At 44.3% G+C, this 22,377-nt stretch overlaps 1 protein-coding gene across 4 annotated transcripts in view; it reads right to left on the bottom strand.

Moving 5' to 3' along the window:
• LOC110537098 (phosphatidylinositol 4-kinase alpha) overlaps positions 1–7,150 on the bottom strand; it is a 45,429-nt gene extending 38,279 nt beyond the window's left edge. For 2 of the 4 annotated variants that reach the window (XM_036937088.1, XM_036937089.1), the window contains exons 1-2: positions 6,914–7,149; positions 1,012–1,128 (exon numbers count right to left, since the gene is read on the bottom strand). In XM_036937088.1, coding sequence (XP_036792983.1) covers positions 1,012–1,128; positions 6,914–7,012 — 216 coding nt within the window. In that variant the 5' untranslated portion in view covers positions 7,013–7,149. Of the gene's footprint in view, positions 1–1,011; positions 1,129–6,913 lie in introns of those variants that run through there. The other 2 variants (XM_036937090.1, XM_036937091.1) reach the window with 2 other exon arrangements.
• Positions 7,151–22,377: the final 15,227 nt, after the last annotated feature.

Genomic DNA, 22,377 nt, shown 5'->3' with positions numbered 1-22,377 from the left:
CTGTCCATAGGACAACAATCAGTCGTATATTGCTCAAATCTGGCCTTTATGGAAGAGTGGCAAGAAGAAAGCCATTTCTTAAAGATATCCATAAAAAGTGTCGTTTAAAGTTTGCCACAAGCCACCTGGGAGACACACCAAACATGTGGAAGAAGGTGCTCTGGTCAGATGAAACCAAAATTGAACTTTTTGGCAACAATGCAAAACGTTATGTTTGGCGTAAAAGCAACACAGCTCATCACCCTGAACACACCATCCCCACTGTCAAACATGGTGGTGGCAGCATCATGGTTTGGGCCTGCTTTTCTTCAGCAGGGACAGGGAAGATGGTTAAAATTGATGGGAAGATGGATGGAGCCAAATACAGGACCATTCTGGAAGAAAACCTGATGGAGTCTGCAAAAGACCTGAGACTGGGACGGAGATTTGTCTTCCAACAAGACAATGATCCAAAACATAAAGCAAAATCTACAATGGAATGGTTCAAAAATAAACATATCCAGGTGTTAGAATGGCCAAGTCAAAGTCCAGACCTGAATCCAATCGAGAATCTGTGGAAAGAACTGAAAACTGCTGTTCACAAATGCTCTCCATCCAACCTCACTGAGCTCGAGCTGTTTTGCAAGGAGGAATGGGGAAAAAATGTCAGTCTCTCGATGTGCAAAACTGATAGAGACATACCCCAAGCGACTTACAGCTGTAATCGCAGCAAAAGGTGGCGCTACAAAGTATTAACTTAAGGGGGCTGAATAATTTTGCACGCCCAATTTTTCAGTTTTTGATTTGTTAAAAAAGTTTGAAATATCCAATAAATGTCGTTCCACTTCATGATTGTGTCCCACTTGTTGTTGATTCTTCACAAAAAAATACAGTTTTATATCTTTATGTTTGAAGCCTGAAATGTGGCAAAAGGTCGCAAAGTTCAAGGGGGCCGAATACTTTCGCAAGGCACTGTAAATACAACCCTTAACAGTGTCAGAGAGAAGGCATCGCTGCTCCAGTTCAATGTACCTGTAGGTCAGACTTGACCAGGAAGATACCCAGAGCTAGGACCGCATCCCTCCTCCTCTCGTCCAGCTGGAACACCCCTCGGAAGTCCACTGGACACATGCATTGGAGCTTTTGGACCTGAAACAGAGAATAAGCGTGGCTTGCGGCTGACTAATCAAACCATCAGTCCTAACCTTCACAAATACCTTGCCCTGTATTAGCAATTAGGGTGACTTCTACCACGGCCAACTGACATTCACGAGAGGCTAAACGCTTGCCTCTGCTCCAGCTTTACAGATAAAGATAGTAAAGTACCCCTGGATTCCATGGCCTTCAGGAAAAACAACAGACAGTCCTATACCGCATAGTAAACATGGCATTGACAGCGTGACTGCACTCCAGGCGAGGAGCCAAACAACTAGCCCTTAGCATTAATTAGCTTAGCTAACGAGGATCAGCCTTTAAGCTCAGTGAGGAGGATTACAGCCTAATGTCAACTCGCCACCACAGCAGAGAGAGATACAAATCCAGTGATAAAAATTACACTCAGTCACACGCACAGTTGAAGTCGGAAGTTTACATACACCTTAGCAAAATACATTTAAACTCAGTTTCACAATTCCTGACATTTAATCCAAATAAAAATTACCTGGTTTAGGATCGCCGCTTTATTTTAAGAATGTGAAATGTCAGAATAATAGTAGAGAGAATAGCTTTCATTTCTTTCATCACATTCCCAGTGGGTCAGAAGTTTACATACACTCAATTAGTATTTGGTAGCATTGCCTTTAAATTGTTTAACTTGCGTCAAATGTTTCAGGTAGCCTTCCACAAGCTTCCCACAATAAGTTGGGTGAATTTTGTCCCATTCCTCATGACAGAGCTGGGGTAACTGAGTCAGGTTTGTGGGCCTCCTTGCTCGTACAAACGTTTTCAGTTCTGCCCACACATTTTCTATAGGATTGAGGGCAGGGCTTTCTCCAATACCTTGACTTTGTTGTTCTTAAGCCATTTTGCCACAACTTTGGAAGTATGCTTGGGGTCATTGTCCATTTCGAAGACCCATTTTCGACCAAGCTTGAACTTGAGATGTTGCTTCAATATATCCACATCATTTTCCCTTCCTTATGATGCCATCTATTTTGTGAAGTGCACCAGTCCCTCCTACAGCAAAGCACCCCACAACATGATGCTGCCACCCCATGCTTCACGGTTGGGATGGTGTTCTTTGGCTTGCAAGCATCCCCCTTTTTCCTCCAAACATAACGATGGTCATTAAGGCCAAACAGTTCTATTTTTGTTTCATCAAACCAGAGGATATTTCTCCAAAAAGTACGATATCTGTCACTATGTGCAGTTGCAAACCGTAGCCTGGCTTTTTTATGGCGGTTTTGGAGCAGTCACTTCTTCCTTGCTGAGCGGCCTTATGTCAATATAGGACTCATTTTACTATGGATATAGATACTTCTGTACCTGTTTCCTCCAGCATCTTCACAAGGTCCTTTGCTGTTGTTCTGGGATTGATTTGCACTTTTCGCACCAAAGTACGTTCATCTCTATGAGACAGAACGCATCTCCTTCCTGAGCGGTATGACGGCTGCGTGGTCCCATGGTGGTTATACTTGCGTACCATTGTTTGTACAGATGAACGAGGTACCTTCAGGCATTTGGAAATTGCTCCCAAGGATGAACCAGACTTGGAGATCTACACTATTTTTTTCTGAGGTCTTGGCTGATTTCTTTTGATTTTCCCATTATGTCAAGCAAAGAGGCACTGAGTTTGAAGGTAGGCCTTGAAATACATCCACAGGTAAACCTCCAATTGACTCAAATGATGTCAATTAGCCTATCAGAAGCTTCTAAAGCCATGAATTTTCCAAGCTGTTTAAAGAAACAATCAACTTAGTGTATGTAAACTTCTGACCCACTGGAATTGTGACAGTGAATAATAAGTTAAATAATCTGTCTGTAAACATTTGTTGGAAAAATTACTTGTCATGCAAAGTAGATGTCCTAACCGACTTGCCAAAAGTATAGTTTGTTAACAAGAAATTTGTGGAGTGTTTGAAAAACGAGTTAATGACTCCAACCTAAGTGTATGTAAACTGCCGACTTCAACTGTATAATATATCATTCTAACCTCTGTACACTTATATACACAAAGTTTTCTACCCAGAATTCTGGACCTTTATGGCACAGTAGTAAGACTAGTGCACTTGCCATGGTTGCAATAGCAAGGTAATTTAATAGGATCTCTATGGTTTTATCATACCATTCTGAATGTTTGTGTAAAATGGTGCAAACATTCATGCATACACAGTAGCAGTCAACGGTTTGGACACACCTACTCATTCAAGAGTTTCTTTATTTGTACTATTTTCTACATTGTAGAATAATAGTGAAGACATAAAAACTATGACAACACATATGGAATCATGTTGAAACAAAAAGTGTTAAATCAAAATATATGTTATATGAGAGATTCTTCAAAGTAGCCACACTTTTCCTTGATGACAGCTTTGCACACTTGGCCTACTCTCAACCAGGTTCATGAGGTAGTCACCTGGAATGCATTGCAATTAACAGGTGTGCCTTCTTAAAAGTTAATTTCTGGAATATCTTTCCTTAATGTGTTTGAGCCAATCAGTTCTCTTGTGACAAGATAGATGGTATGCAGAAGATGGCCTTTTACGAAATAGGACTAAGTCCATGTCATGGCAAGAACAGCTCAAATAAGCAAAGAGAAACAACAGTCTTTACTTTAAGACATGGTCAGTCAATACGGAAAATTTCAGGAAATTTGTTTCTTTAAGTGCAGTCGCAAAAACCACCAAGCGCTATGATGAAACTGGCTCTCATGAGGATCGCCACAGGAAAAGAAGACCCAGTTACCTCTGCTGCAGAAGATAAGTTCATTAGAATTACCAGCCTCAGAAATTGCAGCCCAAATAAATCCTTCAGAGTTCAAGTAACAGACTCATCTCAACATCAAATGTTCAGAGGAGACTGGGTGAATCTGGCCTTCATTTTTATTTATTTTACCTTTATTTAACTAGGCAAGTCAGTTAAGAACAAATTCTTATTTTCAATGACGGCTTAGTGGGTTAACTGCCTGTTCAGGGGCAAAACGACAGATTTGTACCTTGTCAGCTCGGGGGTTTGAACTTGCAACCTTCCGGTTACTAGTCCAACACTCTAACCACTAGGCTACCCTGCCGCTCATGGTCGAAATGCTGCAAAGAAACCACTACTAAAAAGACACCAATAAGAATAAGAGACTTGCTTGGGCCAAGAAACATGAGCAATGGACATTAGACCGGTGGAAATATGTCCTTTGGTCTGATGAGTCCAAATTTGAGATTTTCGGTTCCAACAGCTGTCTCTTTGTGAGACGCAGAGTAGGTGAACGGCTGATCTCCACGTGTGGTTCCCACCTTGAAGCATGGAGGAGGAGGTGTGATGGGGACACTGTCAGTGATTTATTTAGATTTCAAGGCACACAACCAGCATGGCTACCACAACATTCTGCAGCAATACGCCATCCCATCTAGGGCTGGGCAGTATACTGCTTTATTGCAATATACCAGTATTGATGTATGGACCATGAGTTTTTACTTTACCTTCTATACCAGTATTTGAATGTTTGGTTTGTTAAATGTGATACGCAGTGTATAACGCCCATTTGTATAGTTTACTTCACAACTTGAGTTATATCTCTCCACTTTCTCTATGCCGCTTCCCAAACAGACAGCCACGCCCCCTGTCACTCAAGGATCGCATTTGGTGTTCCTCAACTACCGGACACTTGTGTTCAGTCTGTATGGTCAATGCAGCATATGCAACACTGTTGATGACAACAATGCAGTTGTCACTTGCTTCTTAATATAAATCTACTAGGATTCTATAATTACATTATTAGCTTTTGTTTCTTACATCTGCAAACAGATAGTTTGTCTTTTCTTAGCAAGTTGTTCCTAAATCGTGTTAGCCGCTGATGCTAATCGCTAGCTAGCTAATAAAATGTACTAAGAGCAAGCATAATTATCTATACAGCCTGAAAATACCAGTGATTGTGTAGACCTAAATCAGCATGTTTGTGCAACAGTGTCTTCTAAATTAAAGAGGTAAACGCAAAGCAAGAATATGTTAGCTACATGAGGTAGCTTAGAGAAAACATTCAATGTAGCCAAAGATTATAGGGTCCTTTAGGAAACAACTATCAACACATAACACAATAACAATAACTCCTCCCTGGTATTTTCATTCGTTGTCATGTCAAACACTGTATTAAAAGTGCCCACTATTATATTCCAACTACATAATTAGAATAGACATTCTTCCCATGATTCCAACAGTTAACCCAAGTGTTTTGCTCTAAATCGCAAGTCAAATTGCAACATTAGGTTAAAAATAAGGCCCAGATTACTTGCCCATATTGTGCATCCCTATGTGGCAGTGTGGAAATGACCTCAAATGCATAAATGTATGAAAATTAGGACTTTTTTGCATTGAAGTTGAACAGTATAAAGCAATAGGAATGGAGAGAGATTCATTGAAATCACTTAGAATAATGTGTTGCCACCCTAGGGTCATGCACTACTCAAAGAAAATGTTGAACTTTTATTATTAAAAAACATAAAATACCATCATATTTTATCACCCAGCCCTAATCCAATCTGGTTTGCGCTTAGTGGGACTGTGATTTTTTATTTTTTTTTTTCAACAGGACAATGACCCAAAACACCTCCAGGCAGTGTAAGGGCTATTTGACCAAGAAGCAGAGTTATGGAATGGTGCATCAGATTACCTGGCCTCCACAACTACACGACCTCAACACAATTGAGATGGTTTGGACCGCAGAGTGAAGGAAAAGCAGCCAACAAGTGCTCAGCATATGTGGGCACTCCTTCAAGACTGTTGGAAAAGCATTCCATGTGAAGCTGGTTGAGAGAATGCCAAGAGGGTGCCAAGCTGTCATCAAGGCAAAGGGTGGCGACTTTGAAGAATCTCAAATTTATTTTGATTTGTTGAATAAATTGGTTACTACATGATTCCATGTGTTATTTAATAGTTCTGATGTATTCACTGTTGTTCTACAACATAGAAAATAGTAAAAAATAAAGAAAAACCCTTGATGAGTAGGTGTCCAAACTCTTGACTGGTACTGTATATACAGTATATGCGTTTGTACACAATTTAAAACGGAGACCATTCAGAGCAACATCATTGATGACTTCCAGTTTTTGCCTAAAGTTTGGCTGAAAGTTCCTCCCATACAGCTTTCCTACCAACACCTGAATCAACATGATGTAATGTGATATAAGGCAAATGAGCAAACTGTCTGTTGAAATCATAGACCTTATGGTTGAAATAAAGAATACAAAACTTAAGTAAATAGTGACCAATCAATGACCAGAAATAAACGGGGGCGTTACCTTGGTTGAGGTTTGAGAGCTAGCTAACTAATGGGTATGCCAACTTCCTCATTCTGATGGAATGACAATCCACGATATATCATAATCGACAGGACAGATAGCTAAACGCGTAGTTAGCAAGTGATTTGTTAGTTATTAAACTAGGTTGTCAGTATGTAAAACTGCCTAGTTTTTGTGTCGTGTTCCGGTGTGAAATTACAAGCCAATTAACTAAGGGCCTCTACTTGTGAATGAATGTCTACAGTGGCTAGCATTGCTGTCCAACAGCCGTGTGCAGCTCTTGGAAAACGAATAATTAACTAATAGCTAATTTCGATAGCATCGCATATCACTGCCATATAACGTTAGCCATAGCGAAACGTTTTTTTGTAAATAATGTACATTATTCTGTGGCGATACTGTAAAACATGTATGTTTACGGAACTGTATAGACAACTTAGCTAGCTAGCATACGCTCACTTTACGTTAACGCTAATAACATAACTCACCTTATCTATCGGCGCTGGGCGGTGTGCGGCCAAAGAGCGCGCCAGGGACAATACAGTGTTGAAATAAAAACCCCTCGTTCCTACTCCTTTTGCAGACATGTTTACGAATCAAGACAAACGGGTAGTAAGAACATTATACAGCTTTTACCGCTGCGAAGAGGACAAGTTAACACCCAACGTTGGTGCCTAGTAGACGGCCGTAACTAGTTACCACAGCCACAAGGTCTTAATTATGGCTAAGCCCCGCCTATTTCCAATAGGGTCCCGGAGGGTCTCTATGCTGCCACCTACTGATATGTAAATCTCAGTGCACAGCATCTCTTAGGAAAAGTGGGGGCTTTCGAAACTAACCACATAAAAAGTGGGGGTTTCGAAAGGGGCCATGTAAGGAGAAGTGGGGATTTCGAAAGGAGTATTTTAACACTAGAAGCGCTGGGAATTCCACAACTACTAGAACCGCAATGACTTGATATTTCAATTATATATTATTATTTCAAATATTTAAGTGATAATGTCCGAGAAGCCGGTGTTTGGAGGATATATTATCACGGGTGTTGTTATGGGCCAATATATTCTCCAAACGGGTTACCAACATATTCAAACAATGATTTACATATTTTCAGAGACAGACAGCAAGGTTTATACAAATCTCCGCTGTTGAAAACTAAATGTTAGTCTAAAAGAAATGTGAGATCATGTCTAAATGCTTTTTATAGTGGAGATCAAGTTTATAAATTGCCTGGCTGGGCTGATGAGACAGGGGATTGCGGTGGTAATTTGTGGAATAGACACCGACTGGAATGTGGTTTTAACCCATCAGCATCAAGGATTAGACCCACCCGTTGTATAATCAATAATAAATCATTCATTCTAAAATTAATGCATTTTTATGTTAAAATAAATTATAACAGACCTCCCCGGTGGCGCAGGGGTCTAAGGCACTAGCAGCTAGCTGTGCCACCAGAGATTCTGGGTTCGAGCCCAGGCTCTGTCGCAGCCAGCCGCGACCGGGAGGCCCATGGGGCTCCTATGGCGGACAGGGCGCAGTGCACGCTGACCAGGTCGCTAGGTGTACGGTGTTTCCTCCGACACATTTGTGTGACTGGCTTCCGGGTTGGATGTGTGTTGTGTCAAGAAGCAGTGCGGCTTGGTTGGCTTGTGTTTCGGAGGACGCATGGCTCTCGACCTTCGCCTCTCCCGAGTCCGTACGGGAGTTGCAGCAATGAGACAAGACAGTAACTACTACCAATTGGATACCATGAAAAAGGGGGTAAAATAATAATACAAAATATATGTAATTTAAAAAAATCATAAACTTCAGGACACCAAATGTAAATTGTCATCATTTAGAAAATGTATTGATTGATCCGGAATTGTTCTCCTAGAATAATGCAGCACAACCCATTCCTCACTGAGTATGGCTATATGGGCTGCAATGCAGGCAGGCAATTTAGTAGCCTTTCAATTTTTTTGGGGGGGGTTATATTGTTCTAAATGTTTACTGTGGTAGGGCATGTGTTTGATGTCTTCTAAATGAACATGTTGATTTCATTGGCATGGAGCAGCAAATAGCCTGGCTAAGCAGCACATATCATATCATGCACACATATCATGCAGCACATATCATGTTCTTTTGAAATACATTTTCTTAATATAATACTGTTTTTATGACACTCCTAAACAAAATATGAATGTATTTCTTTGGGACTACATACAAAACAAGATTAAATTAGCCTACCTGAAGACATTTTTATTTAATTTATTTTATTTAACCTTTATTTAACTAGGCAAGTCAGTTAAGAACAAATTCTTATTTACAATGACGGCCTACCAAAAGGCAAAAGGCCTCTGCAGAGGCGGGGGCTGGGATTAAAAAATGAAATGTAAATATAGGACAAAACACACATCACGGCAAGAGAGACAACACAACACTACATAAAGAGAGACCTAAAGACAACAACATAGCAAGGCAGCAACACATGACAACACAGCATGGTAGCAACACAACATGACAATAACATGGTAGCAACACAACATGGTAGCAGCACAAAACACGGTACAAACATTATTGGGCACAGACAACAGCACAAAGGCGAGGAGGTAGAGACAACAATACATCACGCAAATCAGCAACAGCTGTCAGTAAGAGTGTCCATAACTGAGTCTTTGAATGAAGAGATTGAGATAAAACTGTCCAGTTTGAGTGTTTGTTGCAGCTCGTTCCAGTCGTTAGCGGCAGCGAACTGAAAAGACGAGCGACCCAGGGATGTGTGCGCTTTTGGGACATTTAACAGAATGTGGCTGGCAGAACGGGTGTTGTATGTGGAAGATGAGGGCTGCAATAGATATCTCAGATAGGGGGGAGTGAGGCCTAAGAGGGTTTTATAAATAAGCATCAACCAGTGGGTCTTGCGACGGGTATACAGGTATAGAGTGCAGTGATGTGTCCTATAAGGAGCATTGGTGGCAAATCTGATGGCCGAGTGGTAAGGAACATCTAGCTGCTCGAGAGCATCCTTACCTGCCGATCTACAGTGCCTTGCGAAAGTATTCGGCCCCCTTGAACTTTGCGACCTTTTGCCACATTTCAGGCTTCAAACATAAAGATATAAAACTGTATTTTTTTGTGAAGAATCAACAACAAGTGGGACACAATCATGAAGTGGAACGACATCTATTGGATATTTCAAACTTTTTTAACAAATCAAAAACTGAAAAATTGGGCGTGCAAAATTATTTAGCCCCTTTACTTTCAGTGCAGCAAACTCTCTCCAGAAGTTCAGTGAGGATCTCTGAATGATCCAATGTTGACCTAAAGGACTAATGATGATAAATACAATCCACCTGTGTAATCAAGTCTCCGTATAAATGCACCTGCACTGTGATAGTCTCAGAGGTCCGTTAAAAGTGCAGAGAGCATCATGAAGAACAAGGAACACACCAGGCAGGTCCGAGATACTGTTGTGAAGAAGTTTAAAGCCGGATTTGGATACAAAAAGATTTCCCAAGCTTTAAACATCCCAAGGAGCACTGTGCAAGCGATAATATTGAAATGGAAGAGGTATCAGACCACTGCAAATCTACCAAGACCTGGCCGTCCCTCTAAACTTTCAACTCATACAAGGAGAAGACTGATCAGAGATGCAGCCAAGAGGCCCATGATCACTCTGGATGAACTGCAGAGATCTACAGCTGAGGTGGGAGACTCTGTCCATAGGACAACAATCAGTCGTATATTGCTCAAATCTGGCCTTTATGGAAGAGTGGCAAGAAGAAAGCCATTTCTTAAAGATATCCATAAAAAGTGTCGTTTAAAGTTTGCCACAAGCCACCTGGGAGACACACCAAACATGTGGAAGAAGGTGCTCTGGTCAGATGAAACCAAAATTGAACTTTTTGGCAACAATGCAAAACGTTATGTTTGGCGTAAAAGCAACACAGCTGAACACACCATCCCCACTGTCAAACATGGTGGTGGCAGCATCATGGTTTGGGCCTGCTTTTCTTCAGCAGGGACAGGGAAGATGGTTAAAATTGATGGGAAGATGGATGGAGCCAAATACAGGACCATTCTGGAAGAAAACCTGATGGAGTCTGCAAAAGACCTGAGACTGGGACGGAGATTTGTCTTCCAACAAGACAATGATCCAAAACATAAAGCAAAATCTACAATGGAATGGTTCAAAAATAAACATATCCAGGTGTTAGAATGGCCAAGTCAAAGTCCAGACCTGAATCCAATCGAGAATCTGTGGAAAGAACTGAAAACTGCTGTTCACTTAATGCTCTCCATCCAACCTCACTGAGCTCGAGCTGTTTTGCAAGGAGGAATGGGAAAAAATTTCAGTTTCTCGATGTGCAAAACTGATAGAGACATACCCCAAGCGACTTACAGCTGTAATCGCAGCAAAAGGTGGCGCTACAAAGTATTAACTTAAGGGGGCTGAATAATTGTGCACGCCCAATTTTTCAGTTTTTGATTTGTTAAAAAAGTTTGAAATATCCAATAAATGTCGTTCCACTTCATGATTGTGTCCCACTTGTTGTTGATTCTTCACAAAAAAATACAGTGTTATATCTTTATGTTTGAAGCCTGAAATGTGGCAAAAGGTTGCAAAGTTCAAGGGGGCCGAATACTTTCGCAAGGCACTGTATAAATTATGTTTCCGTAATCTAGGGTAGGATGGTCATCTGAATCAGGGTTAGTTTGGCAGCTGGGATGAAAGAGGAGCGATTAAGATAGCGGCAACCATGTCTAGATTTAACTTTAGCCTGCAGCTTTGATATTTTTATTTATTTAACCAGGTAGGCCAGTTGAGACAAGTTCTCATTTACAACTGTGACTTGGCCAAGATAGAGTAAAGCAGTGTGACAAAAACAACAGAGTTACAGAAGGGATAAAAAAACATACAGTCAAAGACACAATAGAAAAGTCTATATACAGTGTGTGCAAATATAGTAAGATTAGGGAGATAAGGCAAAAAATAGGCCATAGTGGCAAAATAATTATAATTTAGAAATTAAACACTGGAGTGATATATGTGCAAGTACTAATTTTAAAAATTACTCTCTCCAGAAATAAGTCTCTCACTGTTGCCGCCTGCTACCGACCCCCCTCAGCTCCCAGCTGTGCCCTGGACACCATTTTTGAATTGATCGCCCCCCATCTAGCTTCAGAGTTTGTTCTGTTAGGTGACCTAAACTGGGATATGCTTAACACCCCGGCAGTCCCACAATCTAAGCTAGATGCCCTCAATCTCACACAAATCATCAAGGAACCCACCAGGTACAACGCTAAATCTGTAAACAAGGGCACCCTCATAGATGTCATCCTGACCAACTGGCCCTCCAAATACACCTCCGCTGTCTTCAACCAGGATCTCAGCGATCACTGCCTCATTGCCTGTATCCGCTACGGAGCCGCAGTCAAACGACCACCCCTCATCACTGTCAAACGCTCCCTAAAACACTTCTGTGAGCAGGCCTTTCTAATCGACCTGGCCCGGGTATCCTGGAAGGACATTGACCTCATCCCGTCAGTTGAGGATGCCTGGTCATTCTTTAAAAGTAACTTCCTCACCATTTTAGATAAGCATGCTCCGTTCAAAAAATGCAGAACTAAGAACAGATATAGCCCTTGGTTCACTCCAGACCTGACTGCCCTCGACCAGCACAAAAACATCCTGTGGCGGACTGCAATAGCATCGAATAGTCCCCGCGATATGCAACTGTTCAGGGAAGTCAGGAACCAATACACGCAGTCAGTCAGGAAAGCTAAGGCCAGCTTCTTCAGGCAGAAATTTGCATCTTGTAGCTCCAACTCCAAAAAGTTCTGGGACACTGTGAAGTCCATGGAGAACAAGAGCACCTCCTCCCAGCTGCCCACTGCACTGAGGCTAGGTAACACGGTCACCACCGATAAATCCATGATTATCGAAAACTTCAACAAGCATTTCTCAACGGCTGGCCATGCCTTCCGCCTGGCTACTCCAACCTCGGCCAACAGCTCCGCCCCCCCACCCCGCAGCTACTCGCCCAAGCCTCTCCAGGTTCTCCTTTACCCAAATCCAGATAGCAGATGTTCTGAAAGAGCTGCAAAACCTGGACGCGTACAAATCAGCTGGGCTTGACAATCTGGACCCTCTATTTCTGAAACTATCCGCCGCCATTGTCGCAACCCCTATTACCAGCCTGTTCAACTTCTCTTTCATATCGTCTGAGATCCCCAAGGATTGGAAAGCTGCCGCAGTCATCCCCCTCTTCAAAGGGGGAGACACCCTGGACCCAAACTGTTACAGACCTATATCCATCCTGCCCTGCCTATCTAAGGTCTTCGAAAGCCAAGTCAACAAACAGGTCACTGACCATCTCGAATCCCACCGTACCTTCTCCGCTGTGCAATCTGGTTTCCGAGCCGGTCACGGGTGCACCTCAGCCACGCTCAAGGTACTAAACGATATCATAACCACCATCGATAAAATACAGTACTGTGCAGCCGTCTTCATCGACCTTGCCAAGGCTTTCGACTCTGTCAATCCCCATTTTCTTATCGGCAGACTCAGTAGCCTTGCCTGGTTCACCAACTACTTTGCAGACAGAGTTCAGTGTGTCAAATCGGAGGGCATGCTGTCCGGTCCTCTGGCAGTCTCTATGGGGGTGCCACAGGGTTCAATTCTCGGGCCGACTCTTTTCTCTGTATATATCAATGATGTTGCTCTTGCTGCGGGCGATTCCCTGATCCACCTCTACGCAGACGACACCATTCTATATACTTCCGGCCCGTCCTTGGACACTGTGCTATCTAACCTCCAAACGAGCTTCAATGCCATACAACACTCCTTCCGTGGCCTCCAACTGCTCTTAAACGCTAGTAAAACCAAATGCATGCTTTTCAACCGTTCGCTGCCTGCACCCGCACGCCTGATGACCTATAGATGACCTGGAGCCAGTGGGTTTGGCAACGAATATGAAGCGAGGGCCAGCTGTCATGGTTGTCATAAGAACGGGACCAAGGCGCAGCAGAGGTTGAGTTCCACATATTTATTTCAAAAGTGAAACTTAAAGCAAAAACAATAAATCAATAAACGAAAAACGAAACGTGACTACGTGGTGCACAGGCACAAACACAAAATAATATCCCACAAACACAGGTGGGAGAAATATCTACTTAAATATGATCCCCAATTAGAGACAATGATTACCAGCTGCCTCTAATTGGGAATCATACAAAACACCAACATAGAAAATAATATACTAGAATACCCCTAGTCACGCCCTGACCTACTACACCATAGAGAAACAAGGGCTCTCTATGGTGAAGGGCGTGAAAATCCCCCTGTTGAAGGATTTTTATCAATAATGACTAAATGATGTATACATTTAACATAGAATTATAACTAATAGAATTATATCCTCTCTGATGAAGAATATTTGTACATAGGCCAAGAGGAAGGGTTAACAGACAACTGTTGAAGGATTTTTATCAATAATGACTAAATTATGTATACATTTAACATAGAATTATAACTAATAGAATTCTATCCTCTCTGATGAAGAATATTTGTACATAGGCCAAGAGGAAGGGTTAACAGACAACTTGTGATCACAGTGAAACTAACAACAGGAAGGATGTCTGGTCCCCAACCAGGGACGGGAGAAACCGTTGGGCTTGCAGTAGATTGTGTAACATGTGGTAGCATATGATAAGCAATATGTATGTGTTGGAATGGAATTGAAAAGCAGCTTTGTCATTGTCTTAGAGGAGGAGGGACATTTATGACGAAATGAGAGGTATATAAACCAATGTACATGAAATGATGGGTAGAGCTCTCGAGAATAAACGCTATTGGCCAATTTTGATGGCTGGTCTCTGTCCATTTTATGCAAATATGAACCCTTACAAATTCTTAGAGATGGACAGTGTTTTAATCCAATTGGTTAATGAACACATAAGAACTAAATTGATCTAACACCCCCCCCAAAGGTGCAGACTCCGGCCGCAAAACCTGAAATCAAATGGGGGGGTTAGGGGGAGTGACTAGTGTCGGTGGTGGCTGGGCACCGGTGCAGAGGAAGGCTCCTGCCATGGAGCGGGACTGGGCGCCGTGCCTGGACTGGGCACCGGCGCAGAGGAAGGCTCCTGCCATGGAGCGGAACTGGGCGCCGTGCCTGGACTGGGCACCGGCGCAGAGGAAGGCTCCGGCCATAGAGCGGAACTGGACACTGTCACTGGACTCTGGACCGTTGACCCTCGCTGGAGGTTCCGGACCGTTGACCGTCGCAGGAGGTTCCGGACCGTGGACCGTCGCAGGAGGTTCCGGACTGTGGATCGTCGCAGGAGGTTCCGGACTGTGGACCGTCGCAGGAGGTTCCGGACTGTGAAACATCACTGGAAGCTCTGGACTGTGAACCGTCGCCGGAAGCTCTGGACTGTGAACTGTCGGCGGAAGCTCTGGACTGTGAATGCGCACTGGAGGCCTACTGCGTGGAGCCGGTACAGGTGGCACCGGACTGGTGACATGCACATCAGGGCGGTTGCGAGGAGGAGGCAAAGGACGTACCGGACTGGTGAGGCGCACTGGAGGCCTGATGCGTGGAGCCGGCACAATTGGCACCGGACACCGTAGAGAAACAAGGACTCTCTATGGTCAGGGCGTGACACCAGCCAATGAGAGCATACAGTTCGCAGTGGTGGGTAGTATATGGGGCTTTGATGACAAAAACGATGGCATTGTGATAGACTACATCCAATTAGCTGAGTAGAGTGTTGGAGGCTATTTTGTAAATTACATCGCTGAAGTCAAGGATCGGTAGGATAGTCAGTTTATGAGGGTATGTTTGGCAGCATGAGTGAAGGAGGCTTTGTTGCGAAATAGGAAGCCGATTCTAGATTTAATTTTGGATTGGAGATGCTTAATGTGAGTCTGGAAGAAGAGTTTACAGTTGAACCAGACACCTAGGTATTTGTAGTTGTCCACATATTCTAAGTCAGAACTGTCCAGAGTAGTGATGCTAGACGGGCGGGTGTGTGCAGGCAGCGATGGGTTGAAGAGCATGCATTTAGTTTTGCTTGCATTTAAGAGCAGTTGGAGGCCACGGAAGGAGAGTTGTATGGCATTTAAGCTTGTCTGGACTCTTGTTAACACAGTGTCCAAAGAAGGGTCAGAAGTATACATAATGGTGTCATCTGGGTAGAGGTGGATCAGAGAATCACCAGCAGCAAGAGCAACATCATTGACGTATACAGAGAAAATAATTGGCCCGTGAATTGAACCCTGTGGTACCCCAATAGACTGCCAGAGGTCCGGACAACAGGCCCTCCGATTTGACACACTAACCTCTATCTGAGAAGTAGTTGATGAACCAGGCGATGCAGTCATTTAAGAAACCAAGGCCGTTGAGTCTGCTGATAAGAATGCGGTGATTGACCGAGTCGAAAGCCTTGGACAGGTCGATGAAGACGACTGCACAGTATTGTCTTTTATTGATGGCGGCTATGATATAATTTAGGACCTTGAGCGTAGCTGAGGTGCACTCATGACCAGCTCGGAAACCAGATTGCATAGCGGAGAAGGTACGGTGGGATTCGAAATGGTCGGTGATCTGTTTGTTAACTTGGCTTTCAAAGACTTTAGAAAGGCAGGGTAGAATAGATATAGGTCTGTAACAGTTTTGGTCTAGATATTTAAAAAAAATGTATGACCCTCCTAAACAAAATAATAATGGATTTATTTGGAATTGTGTACTGTATATTAAGCTACATGGCTTTACAGACAGACGGCTGCTGCAAATCAATATGGTCTATTCCACTGTTAAATATGCATACGGTGACCGTCATGACGGTCAAAGTAGTGCTAGACTGTAAAATACATATGTGTAGAAAAAGTCAAGGACAGGTGGGTTCAAGGCAATATGATGAAACTTCCACCTAGCGATCAGAGTTCAAAACTGAGCTATAAAGTGTGTTGAGTCACTAGGGGCAGGGAGGAGACATCCACCCTAGAGAGCCTGTTATGCTGCATGCAAGTAAAGTGAGCTCTGAAATAATGAGTGTAATACTATCAGATAGGCCTATGTGGAGGCTGTGCTATTGCTGTGTTAATTAATTCATATGGTTATGTTGTTACTTGTGTTTGTTTTCTGTTATTGTTACGTTCCTCTAAAACTGCTAGTGAAATTATTACATAAAAATGCAGGTTGAAATGTACATTGGTCTGTTTAATATATTTTCCTTCCTCCCACAAAGAAACACTTTATTGACAATACATTCTTAGATGAAAAAAATTATTCAGCTAACATTAGCTAGCAATTACATCTGCGAAAAACGTAACGTTACATGCATGGCTACCTGTTGGTAGACTTTTTTTTTTGCATAACTGAAATTCCTTTCTGTCATCTCTGCAGACCATGACTAACGTCCGATAATTCAAACGACGTCTTGAGTGGCACCTTTCGAAACCCCCACTTCTTCTTATATGGTTATTTCCAAAACCCCCACTTATCCTTATATGGTTCCTTTCGAAACCCCTACTTTTCCTGAGAGATGTCATTTGTGCAACCCATATATGTAAGCATAGAAAACCTGAGGGATGCCTGCTCTGAAAGATGATGTCGCAGCTGGACCCCTCTCCCCATTTCTACAGTTTCTCTTCTTAAAATCTGATTTTAAATATTATCCTAATCTTAACTCTGCTAGCCTTAAATTAAGATTAAGATTTAATAATTGTTTGTCTTTGTGGCTGTGGTAATTAGTGACGACCCTAGCAGACACCAACATCTACAGCGAGCATGTTTTTATTTTATTTATTTTATTTCACCTTTATTTAACCAGGTAGGCTAGTTGAGAACAAGTTCTCATTTGCAACTGCGACCTGGCCAAGATAAAGCATAGCAGTATGAGCAGACAACACAGAGTTACACATGGAGTAAACAATTAACAAGTCAATAACACAGTAGAAAACAAAGGGGGAGTCTATATACAATGTGTGCAAAAGGCATGAGGTAGGCGAATAATTACAATTTTGCAGATTAACACTGGAGTGATAAATGATCAGATGGTCGTGTACAGGTAGAGATATTGGTGTGCAAAAGAGCAGAAAAAAATAAATAAATAAAAACAGTATGGGTATGAGGTAGGTGAAAATGGGTGGGCTATTTACCAATAGACTATGTACAGCTGCAGCGATCGGTTAGCTGCTCAGATAGCTGATGTTTGAAGTTGGTGAGGGAGATAAAAGTCTCCAACTTCAGCGATTTTTGCAATTCGTTCCAGTCACAGGCAGCAGAGTACTGGAACGAAAGGCGGCCAAATTAGGTGTTGGCTTTAGGGATGATCAGTGAGATACACCTGCTGGAGCGCGTGCTACGGATGGGTGTTGCCATCGTGACCAGTGAGCTGAGATAAGGCGGAGCTTTACCTAGCATGGACTTGTAGATGACCTGGAGCCAGTGGGTCTGGCGACGAATATGTAGCGAGGGCCAGCCGACTAGAGCATACAAGTCGCAGTGGTGGGTGGTATAAGGTGCTTTAGTGACAAAACGGATGGCACTGTGATAGACTGCATCCAGTTTGCTGAGTAGAGTGTTGGAAGCCATTTTGTAGATGACATCGCCGAAGTCGAGGATCGGTAGGATAGTCAGTTTTACTAGGGTAAGCTTGGCGGCGTGAGTGAAGGAGGCTTTGTTGCGGAATAGAAAGCCGACTCTTGATTTGATTTTCGATTGGAGATGTTTGATATGAGTCTGGAAGGAGAGTTTGCAGTCTAGCCAGACACCTAGGTACTTATAGATGTCCACATATTCTAGGTCGGAACCATCCAGGGTGGTGATGCTAGGCGGGGATGCGGGTGCAGGCAGCGATCGGTTGAAAAGCATGCATTTGGTTTTACTAGCGTTTAAGAGCAGTCGGAGGCCACGGAAGGAGTGTTGTATGGCATTGAAGCTTGTTTGGAGGTTAGATAGCACAGTGTCCAATGACGGGCCGAAAGTATATAGAATGGTGTCGTCTGCGTAGAGGTGGATCAGGGAATCGCCCGCAGCAAGAGCAACATCATTGATGTATACAGAGAAAAGAGTCGGCCCGAGAATTGAACCCTGTGGCACCCCCATAGAGACTGCCAGAGGACCGGACAGCATGCCCTCCGATTTGACACACTGAACTCTGTCTGCAAAGTAATTGGTGAACCAGGCAAGGCAGTCATCCGAAAAACCGAGGCTACTGAGTCTGCCGATAAGAATATGGTGATTGACAGAGTCGAAAGCCTTGGCAAGGTCGATGAAGACGGCTGCACAGTACTGTCTTTTATCAATGGCGGTTATGATATCGTTTAGTACCTTGAGTGTGGCTGAGGTGCACCCGTGACCGGCTCGGAAACCAGATTGCACAGCGGAGAAGGTACAGTGGGATTCGAGATGGTCAGTGACCTGTTTGTTGACTTGGCTTTCGAAGACCTTAGATAGGCAGGGCAGGATGGATATAGGTCTGTAACAGTTTGGGTCCAGGGTGTCTCCCCCTTTGAAGAGGGGGATAACTGCGGCAGCTTTCCAATCCTTGGGGATCTCAGACGATATGAAAGAGAGGTTGAACAGGCTGGTAATAGGGGTTGCGACAATGGTGGCGGATAGTTTCAGAAATAGAGGGTCCAGATTGTCAAGCCCAGCTGATTTGTACGGGTCCAGGTTTTGCAGCTCTTTCAGAACATCTGCTATCTGGATTTGGGTAAAGGAGAACCTGGAGAGGCTTGGGCGAGGAGCAGCGGGGGGGGCGGGGCTGTCGGCCGAGGTTGAAGTAGCCAGGCGGAAGGCATGGCCAGCCGTTGAGAAATGCTCATTGAAGTTTTCGATAATCATGGATTTATCGGTGGTGACCGTGTTACCTAGCCTCAGTGCAGTGGGCAGCTGGGAGGAGGTGCTCTTGTTCTCCATTGACTTCACAGTGTCCCAGAACTTTTTGGAGTTGGAGCTACAGGATGCAAACTTCTGCCTGAAGAAGCTGGCCTTAGCTTTCCTGACTGACTGCGTGTATTGGTTCCGGACTTCCCTGAACAGTTGCATATCACGGGGACTATTCGATGCTATTGCAGTCCGCCACATGTGAGTTCAAGGTCAACAGAAAAATGTGTTGTTAATGGTATGTCAACATTGTAAAGGTTTTGACTTCAAACAATTTGAGAACTCAACTGAATGGCAAATCATATCTGTTCAGAACCAGAAATGTAAAAATGTAGGAATCACTTAAAAAAAATATTGTTGGTTGACCATGAATATTTTTCAGTTTGTTGACGATGAGGGATTATTAGAAGCTTTTAGCAAAGCTAGTATTTACACACTAGCATTGCTTGGAATTAGCTGGCAAAAAAACCCAGAATAGTTTGCTGAAGCTAGATCCTTGTGCTGCGGAGAATGAGAAAACATCTAATGGAATGTATAATTAAACAGAATTTCCAAACGTGGGTCTGTTGTAGACCCATGCTATCAGAACTCAGGATAAGACCCAGATGCAGACAGCTAGAGTCACAGACGTTTATTGACAGGGGGCAGGCAAAAGACAGGTCAAAGGCAGGCTGGGGTCTGTAATCCAGGGCAGAGTCAATAAGGTACAGAACAGTAGGCAGGCTCGGGGTCAGGACAGGCAGAGGTACGTAAACAGGTCAGAGTCAGGCAGGTACAGAACGGCAGGCAGGCTCAGGGCAGTCAGAATGATCAGAACCAGGGAAACAGAACTTGAGACGGCAGGGCGCCGGGAAACTACACTGGTAAGACCTGACAAGACAAACTGGCAACAGAGAACACGGGTATAAATACACTGGGGATAATGGGGAAGATAGGCAGCAGCAGGATGGGGGTGGAGACAAGCACAAAGACAGGTGAAACAGATCAGGGTGTGACACATGCAGTTTCTCAGTGAGGTCAGTTCCTCTCTGCTTACCTTATGTGAAAATAAAAGCCACCCACAAGTTCTTGCCTTTTTTTGTGCAGATATGGCACAAGTAGATCTGAAGCAAGGCATATGTGTCACACACAAACATCTTCATAATGTAAGACATTAATGGAGGTACTGGTGAGGTAGGAGGATTCCGCTGGTAGGATCTAGAGGATAACTGCTGCTTCAGTTTTTATTTATTTAACCTTCATTTAATAACTAGGCTGTAACGGTTTTCTTGGTGAGAAGGAGAGTCGGACCAAAATGCAGCATGTAGATTGCGATCCATGTTTTAATGAACAAACGTAAAACACGAATCAATGCAAACACTACAAAAATAAAGACCGTGATGAACGTAACGAAAACCTAAAACAGCCTAGCTGGTGAAAAACACATAGACAGGAACAATCACCCACAAACACACAGTGAAACCCAGGCTACCTAAATATGGTTCCCAATCAGAGACAATGACGAACACCTGCCTCTGACTGAGAACCATATCAGGCTGAACATAGAAATAGACAAACAAGACATGAAACATAGAATACCCACTCAGATCACACCCTGACCAATCAAAACATAGAAAATACAAAGTAAACTATGGTCAGGGCGTGACAGTACCCCCCCCCCAAGGTGCGGACTCCGGCCGCAAAACCTGAACCTATAGGGGAGGGTCTGGGTGGGCATCTGTCCGCGGTGGCGGCTCTGGCGCTGGACGTGGACCCCACTCCATGACAGTTTTAATCCCCCTCCTAAACGTCCCTAAATAGGTTACCCACCACAATGATAACATGGGACAGAGGGACAGCTCGGGACAGAGGTAACTCGGGACAGATGGGTAGCTCAGCACTGAGAGGAAGCTCAGCACTGAGAAGAAGCTCAGCACTGAGAGGAAGCCCAGGCAGGTAGTAGAAACTACCAGAACCTGGCTGGCTGGCGGTTTCAGCAGATCCTGGTCGACTAGCAGATCTGGAAGAATCTGGTCGACTGGCGGATCTGGGAGAATCTGGTCGACTGGCGGATCTGGGAGAATCTGGTCGACTGGCGGATCTGGGAGAATCTGGTCGACTGGCAGATCTGGGAGAATCTGGTCGACTGGCAGATCTGGGAGAATCTGGTCGACTGGCAGATCTGGGAGAATCTGGACGACTGGCAGATCTGAGAGAGTCTGGACGACTGGCAGATCTGGAAGAGTCTGGTCGACTGGCAGATCTGGAAGAGTCTGGTCGACTGGCAGATCTGGAAGAGTCTGGTCGACTGGCAGATCTGGAAGAGTCTGGTCGACTGGCAGATCTGGAAGAGTCTGGTCGACTGGCAGATCTGGAAGAGTCTGGTCGACTGGCAGATCTGGAAGAGTCTGGTCGACTGGCAGATCTGGAAGAGTCTGGTCGACTGGCAGATCTGGAAGAGTCTGGTCGACTGGCAGATCTGGAAGAGTCTGGACGACTGGCAGATCTGGAAGAGTCTGGTCGACTGGCAGATCTGGAAGAGTCTGGTCGACTGGCAGATCTGGAAGAGTCTGGTCGACTGGCAGATCTGGAAGAGTCTGGTCGACTGGCAGATCTGGAAGAGTCTGGACGACTGGCAGATCTGGAAGAGTCTGGACGACTGGCAGATCTGGAAGAGTCTGGACGACTGGCAGATCTGGAAGAGACTGGTCGACACAGACTGGCTGCTCTGGCTGCTCCATGCTGACTGACAGCTCTGGCTGCTCCATGCTGGCAGACTGCTCTGGCTGCTCCATGCTGACTGGCAGCTCTGGCTGCTCCATGCTGACTGGCGGCCCTGGCTGCTCTGGCTGCTCCATGCTGACTGACAGCTCTGGCTGCTCTGGCTGCTCCATGCTGACTGGCGGCCCTGGCTGCTCTGGCTGCTCCATGCTGACTGGCGGCCCTGGCTGCTCTGGCTGCTCCATGCTGACTGGCGGCCCTGGCTGCTCCATGCTGACTGGCGGCCCTGGCTGCTCCCTGCTAACTGGCGGCCCTGGCTGCTCCCTGCTAACTGGCAGCTCTGGCTGCTCTGGCTGCTCCATGCTGACTGACTG

The sequence above is a fragment of the Oncorhynchus mykiss genome, chromosome 12 (genome assembly GCF_013265735.2).
Source record: "Oncorhynchus mykiss isolate Arlee chromosome 12, USDA_OmykA_1.1, whole genome shotgun sequence".
NCBI classification, from domain to species: domain Eukaryota; kingdom Metazoa; phylum Chordata; class Actinopteri; order Salmoniformes; family Salmonidae; genus Oncorhynchus; species Oncorhynchus mykiss.
The sequence above is the reverse complement of the archived record's forward strand: the minus strand, read 5'-3'. Positions and strand labels throughout refer to the sequence as shown.